At 40.4% G+C, this 11845-nt stretch overlaps 1 protein-coding gene across 1 annotated transcript; it reads left to right on the top strand.

The window, feature by feature from the left end:
* Positions 1-371: 371 nt before the first annotated feature.
* Positions 372-9319, top strand: LOC123128740 (nudix hydrolase 3). The gene is made up of 21 exons (XM_044548829.1): positions 372-592; positions 682-861; positions 1410-1487; positions 1742-1838; positions 2121-2254; positions 3297-3378; positions 3460-3546; positions 3708-3814; positions 4549-4720; positions 4886-5127; positions 5208-5289; positions 5488-5553; positions 6387-6464; positions 6532-6627; positions 7336-7442; positions 7562-7730; positions 7859-7942; positions 8140-8234; positions 8352-8442; positions 8528-8674; positions 8808-9319. Exons 1-21 carry the CDS (start codon positions 516-518, stop codon positions 8865-8867), a joined length of 2331 nt encoding a protein of 776 aa, XP_044404764.1. The 5' UTR covers positions 372-515; the 3' UTR covers positions 8868-9319.
* Positions 9320-11845: the final 2526 nt, after the last annotated feature.

An 11845-nucleotide genomic window follows, 5' to 3' on the forward strand; every position in this document is an offset into this window, starting at 1 on the left:
GTGCCACTCTTTTCTTGTCATGGGAGGCACACGTCCTTCTCTCGTGACAATTAAGGTCACTCTTGCTTTTCAAGCAGTGTCGGACCCCTCTCCTTTTCAGTCTAAGTTTGAATCCCTCCAGTCAAGCTTCACCTCCGTTTGCCCTCACCCCGTACGATCACCGGAGCGGGGAGGAGAGATGATCACCGATGAAGGAGGAAAAGGTTGATCGAAGATTAGAAAGTTTAGTTGCTTGGATAATGTACACCAAACCAAACCGAATTAAAATCAAACACGATGAAAAGAACAAGTAGCACACGTTGCACGTACACGAAGCATCGTATTCGATCCAAGCTTTGATCCGGAAGCCCTTTGCTCCTCCCGTCGCTGTCCGTCCTCAACTCGTGCCGGCGTTTGAAATTGGCACAAACATCCCGACCTATCCTCGACACAAATCCACCAAAAAAAAAAAACCTCTAAAGCTTCCCAGCCGCTTCCACTGTTCCACACGCCACCGCCGCCGCCCCAGCCGCTCGATGGCCGCCCCGGCGCCGGAGGAGCGCCTCGACGTGCTCACCGCCGCCGGCGACAAGACGGGCGTCTCCAAGCCCAGGCACGCCCCCGATCCCAGCCCTCCCTCACCTCACCCCCGCCGGATCGCCGCTCCCGTGAGCCTAACGCCGGTCGCCTTCTTCCCCGCAGGTCGGAGGTGCACCGGGACGGGGACTACCACCGCGCGGTGCACGTGTGGATCTACTGCGAGAGCACCGGGGAGCTGCTGCTGCAGCGCCGCGCCGACTGCAAGGACTCGTGGCCCGGCCAGTGGGACATCTCCAGCGCCGGCCACATCTCCGCCGGGGACTCCTCCCTCTCCTCCGCGCGGTGAGTGAGCCCGCCGGCCTCGCGCTCCTGTTGCTTGCTGTAGCGGACTCGGATGACTGCTGCACGGGCAATCTTACTTGCTGTCACAGATATAGTCAACTTATGGGATGCGTGGTTGCGCACGCGTTCTGCATTGTCACGCAGTGTTTGCGGTATTGCCTGTCGATTACGCCGTGAGGTCAATCACTGAATTGCCTGCCGATTACTCTGTAGCGTGACTCTGTGCTAGGCTAAGTTGCTGATGATGGGTTCTAATCTGTACTGACATTGATCACCAGGAGGGGTTTTGTTGCTGTGTCACAACTTTATTTTAGAAGGTAGGTATAGCTTATGGGGTGAGTGGTGGTTGTCAAATCAGATGATGTTCCATGTTGTTACACAGCGTTTGTGATGTTGCTCGTAGTTTTCATATTTGTTACACGTTGCGGTCACTGAATTGCTTAAATTTGCTGATCAAGTACTATGTAGTGCTGTTCTATGCTAGGCAACTTCTGTATCAAAATCACGGGTTCTAATTTTTTCTAGTATCTGCCATGGATTAACAACAGGAGGGAGCTCCAGGAAGAACTAGGCATCAAGCTTCCAGTCGATGCTTTTGAGCTCATCTTCGTTTTTCTTCACGAATGGTTAGTAGGTCTACATTGCTGTTTGTTACCTTATTGCTACCTATGTGAGATAGCATGCTCATCAGTTTAAGATGGTAGGGCATATTCTGTTAATAACTGCATTTGATCTATTACCAGTTTAAGCACCAGTAACCTAAGAGATGCTAATCTGTATTTCTTCATATTGATTTTTGTTCACATAAATCTCACAACATCATCATCTGCACCTTAGATACCTTAGAAAAGAGATGCTAATATTAGACTCTTTGCTGCAGCGTTATCAACAATGGGACTTACACCAACAATGAGTACAATGATGTTTACCTTGTGACGACTTTAACTCCAATTCCACTCGAGGCCTTCACTCTCCAAGTGAGAATTCAATAGTGGCATTTTCACTTACATTTTATTATGCTCATTGTTGTCAAGATCAAAAACTTATGCATTAGAAGAAAGTATGTACTCTGCTGTTTAGTTTGTAAGAAAAAAGTTTAATGCAACTAATGACGCTACAGTATATTAAATGGTTTCTAAAAACGTCATGAGAAAACCTTTAGGTGTGGCCAATGATGATTTTTTTTTCTTTATCCTTGTTTCACTGCTTGCACGGGTTTTTATTTTCAAAACTGACTCTAATAAATATTTAATATGCAGGAAAGTGAAGTATCTGCAGTTAGGTATATGCACCGTGACGAGTACAAGAGCTGCCTTGCAGCAGAAAGCGGAGAATATGTACCTTATGATGTGAATGGGCAATACGGCCAACTGTTCAGTATTATTGAGGAAAGGTAAGCACTAAAGCAGTCAGCTCTTTTTTTGTATATTATTCTGACCAAATATGGGGCTTCATCCTTCTATGGGATAATCCTATCCTTATGAACTTTACTACTATCAACATGCATCCGATTAACCAATAATCAGTTTGGTGTTCATGACACTTAAATCCATACCAGGACCCATTTGCCTTCCAGGTTTAGTTTTTAACACCAAGAAGCTGGAATCGGGGATTTGGAATCTTGGTATTGTCGTTACGTCAAGCCTAGGTTCTTAAAATTTATGGTCTGCCTTAAGTAAAAAATGTGACGTAATATTGTTTACATCGTAGGGAAAGTGGTAGAAACTAGGGTTCTACTCGGTCTAGGGCGTAGCCTGTAAGGGAAGGAGGGAGGAGGGAGGAGGAGATTGCGCGGCGGCCGGCGGCTGGGCGCCGTCCTTGCGGCTGGTGCGACGGCGGCGGACGCAAGAGGCGGCTAGGGTTTAGGTCTCCCGGCTCCCTAAGGGAAGCCGAGCAAATATTGATTGCTTCTTGCTTGATTAGATTGATACATCTCCTCTCCTTATATAGAGAGGTTTACTTGACTCCTAAGCAAACGATCCTAATACGATAAGATAATTGGGCTAAGCCCCTAATAATGATTAAGATACTTGGGCCATAACCCACTTGGCTAAGCCCCTAATATGCTGGTCATAACAGAAAGCTACTGTTCTAACTTGAAGGAAAATTTGAGGAACCTAAATGGCACTCTAACATCTCCTGAGTGAGGCCTTTCCCAAAGAAGTCATGTAATGGAGCTATCCTATGTGACCACTCTAACCAAGATCTCCCCACTTGGTCAAACAAGCCCAAAGCACTATATGTTTCAAGCATATGTGATCCTTGCTAACTAATCGCTGGATTTAGAACTTGAAAGAATGATTTCTTTGTCTTCCCTCTATTGCCAATTGCCACTTTCAAGTAATTCAGTTCAATAGATCCTAATTCTTTGGTGAACCCTGTTGCATTACATTTCTCTTAAATACTTTTTCTTAAACCTTTCATGCCTTCTTTAGGTACAAAGATAACACGGAGTCTCGCAGCTTAACCTTACAAAAGCAAATTAGTCGTTATGCTCCCATCCATTTGGAACCAGAGGTAAGTGAGTCTATATGTCAGCATGTACCTTTTGGCCATTGATTTGATTAACATTTGTTATGGATACTTTCATTTTGACAGTTGACTACTCTATCTGAAGGAGACAAAGAAGCCTTGGGATATATTCTTAAAGCATCAATGGTTATTGATGAAATATTTTATGAGCAGGTTAGTTCTTGCATAATATACTGTTCAGATATTAGTTCTATTTCATATTGGTTAGATGTCTCATGTATAGTTATGATTCATAACATGCTCACTAGTTTTGCACTGTATAGTTCTTGCGTAATTTAATTCTGCAACTTCTTACTACTTTTCTTCTCGAGTAGGTATGGAATAGCAACACAATGCTAAGAGACTGGCTAAAAGCACATGCTGACTCCTCCTCCCTTGATAGTCTGAAGTGGGCATATTACTCTATTAATAAAAGTCCATGGTAATATGTTATTCTCTAATCAAGCTTCTCTTCATTGATTGGAATTTACTAGCATGTTCACTGAAAATTTCATCTTGGGAAGTTGCTATCATCAACTATATATTTTTGTCTTTACTTTTCTCATTCCTTCCTTGTGGCTATATACACAATTGAACAATTTCTTGTTATAAATTAGACTCTGAGATAGGTGCATAACTGGAATGGAAGATATGCATTGTGAGAGTTAAAGCATGGGACTTGGGTTTATTTGCCATCAATCATCTCTGAATGTATGTTAGTACCAGTGCCACCCCCCTTTTTGAGAGGTTTCCATGGCGTGTCAGTGTTACTGCATTTCACCCATGAGATAATTTTTCACAAGTTTTTTGCGATGTCAACATGCACTACTGCAACTTAAAGTCTTGCAGTGTAGATAGCAAATTTCTGCAAACAAAATGGTGATAGTAAATGCAGCATATGCCCACATGCTTTTTGCCTGAGTTGTGATTTTATCAGCTGTGGATATAAAAGAGAAAGTGCAACCTAAAACTAAAATGCTTAGAGAGATCGTAGTTACTCATGTTGGTCTCGTCCGGTTTCTTCTTCTTTTGTTGACACCAGCTTCTGCTATCTAATTTCATGCATTTCTTATCCCTCACATTCTTTTTAACTTTTTCTAATTAGATTTCTTTATAACTATTTTATATTTCTTAGCATGCTGATATTTGTTTACCGTTTTGATATTTCTCAAACAGGTCCTGCCTTGATGAAAATAAGGCTTTTCTATCCACTGCCGATTCGGCTGTGAAATTGCTCACAGATGCCACCAAGCCAATTTCAGGATGGAAGGGGCTTGAGTATCGTGCAGCATTCCCTCTAGATAAGCCTCGTGGCGCGAACTTCTATCCTGCTGACATGAACAAAATGGTACCGCCATATTTAGTCACTTCTCAGTGCTTAAAATATCCAGTAGAGAATCTTTCGAGTGAATAATAAAACTTCAGTGCAATTTCTGCTTATGATAATTGTACATCAAATGTGTTCTTTCTAACTAATATTGGACCGGTTTCCACATTCTTAATGTGGCTGTAGGAGTTTGATTTATGGAAAAGTGGACTAACTGATAAGGAACAAAAAGATGCAACTGGATTCTTTACTGTCATAAAACGGCCTGATGCTTTATTGACTACATCAGTAGCACAGTCAGATGGACCAAATCAAACCAATACTTCAGATGATCTTTTTATTGTTCCATATTCCATGGAGTATAAAGCATCCCTTGAGAAAGCTGCCGAGCTTCTCCTTAAAGCATCAGATTGTTCTGATTGTCCAAGGTAAGCTAGCAACCTAACATCTTTCAGTTTGTGAAAGGTTTAGTTCATTTCTGTGAAGCAGTGCTCGCTTTATCTTGTAGCCTGAAGAATTTGCTCAGAACCAAGGCAAATGCTTTTCTTTCAAATGATTACTATGAATCTGACATAGCTTGGATGGAGTTGGTTAGTATCCTCATTCTCAGTTTTATTAGTTCATTCATTTCTCTTTAAATACATTATTTGAGTGATTATAGCTGTTAACTTTGTTAGAGAAATGGGATATACTTGTTATTTTTAGCAGTAAAATTTCTTTTCTATTTTTATTTATATCAATATTAGTTGATGCTACCTCTATATTTGGCATTCTTGTCATGTTTCCAGGACTCCAACATAGATGTCACCATTGGCCCATACGAGACATATGAAGATGGCCTGTTTAGTTATAAGGTATTTTAGGATCCTTGTCCCACCTGTTCTTGCATCACTTTGTCTATTGGTGAGTCTAGCAATGAAGGTGCACTAAACACCAGGCACAAGTTTGAAGTTTTTTTTTTTAAAGCTCGAAGTTTGAAGTTTCTGTCATGTGTCTTCTTTTGGACACTCTTCAAGTTTGTGCAACTGATGCTAGCAGATTAACAGTGGCTACACTAATATTAGCTTCAGACACCACATGTTGCCAACTTTCTCCATACTCAATTTTATTTTCTTACTTAGGCTACCATCTAGGCAAATTTGCTAAAGCATGTTCTTCATTAATGTACATCAAGTCAGCAATATTTTTGACTAATGGACTAATTGCCATGTAATTTAATTTATGTGTATTCTCTATGGGCTGTGATTATCTGTTTTTCTATTTAATTATGCACTCATGCTGAGACTGCCAATGTTATTTGGCCTAACCACTTGGATTTTAGTATAAGTACTCCCTCAGTTCCATAATTCTTGTTGTGGTTTTAGTTCAAAATCAACTAGGCACCAGCCATCACCACAAGGCAATATTAGCATATATATATGGCAAAGTGGTCACGCTGTCCAGTTAGAGTAGATTGCATTTCTCTTTCCTATGGGATTTTACTTTATATTTCCCTCCACGTAATGTTTGCCCCACTGACCACTGTGGCCAATACAACGACTCATTGCATAACAAAAACAATAAGCACATGTAGAAAAGAGGGGAAATATTGAATTAGGTCTGTTCATCTCCATACTATGCCTAGACCTAGAGTTCAATAAAATATTTCATTTGTTATACTAGTAATAATAATTCTACTATTTCGAAGGCAACCTTTGAAGCATTTGTTGGGGTGCGGGACGACGTTGCAACTTCTCAAGTTAAACTCTTTGGTGATCAACTCGAGGTAATTCTGATTGATTTTTCAAGGAAATATTAAGCTTTCATTTACACCAACTTTGATCTGGGTTCAGGATTTGGAGAAAAATCTTCCACTGGACAATATTTACAAATCAGACAATGTATCTGCTGCTCCAATTCGCGTGATGAATCTTCTTTACAACTCTGGGGTATGTTTCTATGTTGATGTTACTTTTCACATGCTCTTGCTTCTTGTAGACAAAAAGCCTAGTTCAATCAATGTTTGGTAAGAAATAAAAAATCTCATGACTGTCCTAGTTTTTCCTTGCAATTCAGTTGGTGTGAACTCATTATTATCAAATCATCTGACATTTGTAGACAAGTAAAATTAGGCTTGTCTTCTCATTCTGCTTGGTGATAGATGAAAAGCTGACAAGAACCTTATGTCCTTAAATCCCTGAGAGAATTAAACAATTCTTCTTTGTTCTTTAACACTGTAAGATTAATGAGTGAGGAAGCACTAGGATTTCATGAAAGAAATACCTTTTGTTTGCTTTGGATTCGTGTAGACTCCATGCTTTCCTGACTACTATCTCTCTGGCATGGTTGTCATCCAAGTATTTTAACGTGTTAATGTCAGCAACCATTGCACCATACTGTTATAGGGAGATCTTTAGTATTTCCGTCCTTTTTGTAGTAGATTAATAGTTATTGTTGTGTCAAAATTTCTTGGAGATTTAGTATTTTTGTCTCTTGTGGTAGAAGTATATTTATTTTCATCCAGGCTACTTTAGGCAATTGGTAGGCTGAAAAAGGTCAAGAACTTGTCAATGTTAGTGCAAATGAATTGTTTATCCACATTTTTCATATCTTTGGCCAACAGCTTCATGTGAACTAAACAAGTGCTTCTGTGGCAGGATGTGAAAGGTCCTCAAACTATAGCTTTCAATTTGCCAAATGATGAGCGGATTGTGAATGAGCGAGGAACTTCAATGGTTATGCTTAAGAACATTTCAGAAGCCAAGTATGCCTTCACTGATTTTTGTTTATTCATTTTAGCTGATGTTATATAGTTTACACTTTTGTCAAGCGAAAAGGGAGTTCATGCTGACATTGGCAATTCAAATTTTATTTATCATTCAGGTTCAAGAATATCTTGAAGCCTATAGCCAATGCCTGCATCAGAGAGGAGCAGAAAGAATATGTTGATTTTGAGCCTTATTATACACATATTGTTTGCCATGAGTGCTGCCATGGAATTGGACCTCATTCCATAACCCTTCCTGGTGGTAAAAAGTCCACAGTTAGAATGGTACGTGTGCAAGTAGCAATTTAGATAAAGACTTGCTCGATTAGGTGCTATGACAGAAAAAGAAAAGAGTGATATATCCTATCTGATGCCACTTGTTGACTCTCCTTTCTTTTTTGATAAATGTACAGGAACTTCAAGAATGTCATTCAGCATTGGAGGAGGCAAAAGCTGATATAGTTGGTCTGTGGGCGCTGAATTTTCTTATAAACAAGGTCAGTTACTTCATCAGTTATCAGGGTATCATGGCACTTGTGTTACAGCCCAGTGTTCTGGGGCCCAAGCTAGACAAATCTTCTTATTTCTGTAGGGAATATTGGGGATGCATATTCCTTTCCTTATATCCTTTGTATGCAATCATATAATACTTGAAATGGATCGCATAATTTCTCGTTTGCTTCTGTTCTGTCAGGGGTTGCTTCCTAAGAGTCTATCAAAATCTATGTATGTTTCTTTCCTTGCTGGATGCTTCCGGTCGATTCGCTTTGGACTGGAAGAAGCTCATGGGTAAGTGTGTATCTTCCCTCCGAGGCCCTAGCAAACTACGGAAAACTTAGCAAGCATACTACTTCTCATGGTTCCTTGTGCTCGGATGATAATATAACTGTTATTCTGTGAATGTAGGAAGGGACAGGCATTGCAGTTTAACTGGTTGTATGACAAAGGAGCTTTTATCTTGCATTCTGACGGAAAATTCTCAATTGACTTTACAAAGGTAAATTTCATTAAAACAGGATATATATACTTATCATTATTTATTTATTTGTTATTGCTCCTCACTATATTCTATGTCCTCAAAGGTCGAGGAAGCTGTTGAAAGCCTTGGCAGAGAGATCATGACGATACAGGCAAAGGGCGACAAGCCTGCCGCGCAGTCTCTCCTTCAGTCCCGTGCAACCTTGACGCAGCCGTTGCGTGTGGCATTGGAGAAAATCGAACACATGCAGGTACTACTCAAGTTGTAATGTTTTCAATAGCAAATGCAAATTCTTAATAATCTACTCGCTGAATGATGTTCATCTGTTATGTTCATATGTTTAGCTGAATGGAGTTTTACTTATTATGTATGTTCATTTTCAGGTGCCTGTTGATATAGCCCCTATATTTGGCACAGCCAGTAAGCTGCTCGCAAACAATTAAGCACCGGAAGACAGCGATTCAGAAAGTTTTGTGTCTCCCACTGTACCTGATAAACTACAAATTGTTTTCTGTTTACATGAGAAAGTACAAATTGTTGAAACAAGATGAAGCACCATCCTGGGCGACACAAATGGAAAATAACACAAATAAATGAATGACTTCTTAAAAGGATGGTTGTTAGCATCACTGCCTAAATGGATGAACTTCTGAAGGATCACTGTTAGCATCACTGTCTATTTACCAAGGTGTTTTTAGAAAGCGATGTCTACTGTAATCTTTGAACATATTCACTCAGGAATTGGGAGCAGAGACCATCAGAATTCTGCTGAACTTCTGCGGTTTTGCTGCGCTGAAGGTCATCTTGTGCTTATATATATCAGAATGCTGGTACACATGGTTTGTTCCTTGTGAGTGAATGTTGCAAATATATGCCCCACTCTGATCGGACCCTATTCAGCGTTTCAAACTTGTAACGTTGCTTCATACAGAAAAATGCTCTTTCATCTTAACCATATTGCATACTCACAAATAGGTTAACGACGCTCACGAGTCCCTTTCGCCTGAGCTAATAATGCGCAGGTGAGCCGAACAGGTGCAACATTCCAAACCAAGGCATCACTTAAATTTATAGGGTCCCACGATGGTTTGGGGTTATTATGGTTGCTAGGTCTGAGACTTCTTTTTATTTATTTGTCCTTGTTCATCAGTGTAGGATCCAAGAATATACAGATGATAATTGATAAGTGGCAAAGGAAGCAGTGAAATCTGAAGAGACAAATCATCATTGTAGGTGTAACTGCAGAGCAGATGTTGCTTCATCAGAAGAAAACACAGGGCACTAACATTTCACTTCTGAATGGTGAGATTTATCTGCAGATGAAAAATGGCGAAGGAAGGATTGAAGCCCTTTGGCCCGGGCCGGTCGGCTGGCTCGCCGGCCCCGGCGGCGCTGGTTAGTGCCAGGTGGCATCGGGAACATGGTCAAGGAGCTCCGAGCGTCGGGACGTTGGGGAGAAAGCTCTTGGATGTGGTCGAGACTGGAGGAGGAAAAGCACTACGGAGGTGGCCCCAGTCGCTGGCGCAGACACACACCTTGAGCACAAGCAGCATGGGAGCTCGACATAGGTGGCCTCGGCGAGTGCGCGCGGCGGTCTGCGTCTGTGCTTGGCATGGCCGGTGTCGCCACGGCGTCGGCGGGGCTGGGGTGTTCAGCGACGACGCATGGCAAGGCGAGGATGGCGTTGTCTGGAAGAGGACGACGATAACGTGGCAGGGTGACGGCGTCCAGCGGCGCGGTGGATGGATGCGCCATGCGTGCGTGCAGCGTGATTACGCTAGCAGTGGCGGCATGATGGATGGGCACCCCTATATCTCGCCTTCAGCGACTCCAGCTTCCGACTCGCTAAAGGGGGAGCGAGATGGTCCGGCCCACAGACGTGGCAGGCTACTGCCTCTTTTTTTTCCTTTTTGTTTTCTGTTCTTGTTTTTTGCTTTATTTTTGTACCTTTCTTTATACTTAAAATATTCTATATATTACAAAAAGCACTCTACAAAACACATTTGAAATTTTTTGAACAAGTATTTGAAGAATGTTGAATAAGTAATTGGAAATGATGATTTTTTTATCGTGTATATAAAAATGTTAATCAAACATTTTCAAAAAAATGTTGAACAAGTATTTAAAAAATGTTAATCAAGCATTTCGGGAATGTTAGATGTGTATAGAAAAAATGTTGACCATGTATTAAAAATGATGATTTCTTTATCATTTATATAAAAATGTTAATCAAGCATTTGAAAAAATGTTGAACAAGTATTTGAAAAATGTTAATCAAGCATTTGAAAAATGTTAAATGTGTATAGAAAAAAATGTTGACCATGTATTAAAAAAATGATGAAACTTTTTTATCATGTATATAAAAAATTTAGTCAAGCAGTTAAAAAATGTTGAACAAGTGTGTGAAAAATGTTAATCAAGCGTTTGGAAAATGTTGAATGTGTAAAGAAAAAAATGTTGACTATGTATTAAAAAACTCTTAATCTTTTTATTTGAAAACTGTGAATAAAGCATTTAAAAATGTTTAAAATGTATAGAAAAAATGTTGACTATGCATTAAAAAATGTTAATCTTGTATTTGAAAAATGTTTAAAATATTTATAAAATGATGTTGACCATGTATTATAAAAATGTTTACTTTGCATTGAAAAAAATGTTAGACGTGTATTAGAAAAATGTTGTTGGCATGTACAAAAAATGTAAAATAATATCCAAAAGAACAAAGAAAACCAAAAAAAGAAGTAAAAAAACATGAAAATGAAAATGAAAAAAAAGAAACGAAATGTAAGAAAGAATGAAAAAAATGGAGAAGAAACAAAAGAAAATAAAAAAGAAGAAAAAACCGGCTCGAATAGCCTCAAGTAGAACGCGCCCCTACAACTTACGATGAGAGGGACCTGGGCGGGGTGGCTAGCATCTCCCGTGATCTGCCTGGAGACGCTGCAATGGTGGATGGATGCGTGCGAATTTTCTGGGACAGAAGTGCGAACGTACGCTCTTGCTAGGTCAAGCTTTGTACGTGACTGGGCTGCTTTTTTTGAGGTAACGTATTGGGCTGCTCTTATTTATTTTTTGGTTATGTAATTTATTTATTTTGATAACTATGGGGCTGCTCTTATTAGTTTTCTGCTCTCATTTAGATGGGTTGGGCTCAGACCAGCCTCTAAGTTTCACCTCCATGTCGTCAAGCTGCGGTGAAGATTGGTGCAAGGCATGAGGAGCGAGGGTCGGGAGAGAGCGCCGTTGGTCGTCCAGGCTTCCAGAAGAATTATCGATATTATGCTGATAATCTCAAATGTCTAGTCGCTTTGAGCATGTGAAGTCCACCATCCAGTGTAGCAGAAGATAAATCAAGCGTTGACGTGCTAGACCAACTGAGGTGTTTGGCCCCAACTGTCCCTGCCTGCACCAGAAATTCAGC

This window comes from Triticum aestivum, chromosome 6A (genome assembly GCF_018294505.1).
Source record: "Triticum aestivum cultivar Chinese Spring chromosome 6A, IWGSC CS RefSeq v2.1, whole genome shotgun sequence".
Classification (NCBI taxonomy): domain Eukaryota; kingdom Viridiplantae; phylum Streptophyta; class Magnoliopsida; order Poales; family Poaceae; genus Triticum; species Triticum aestivum.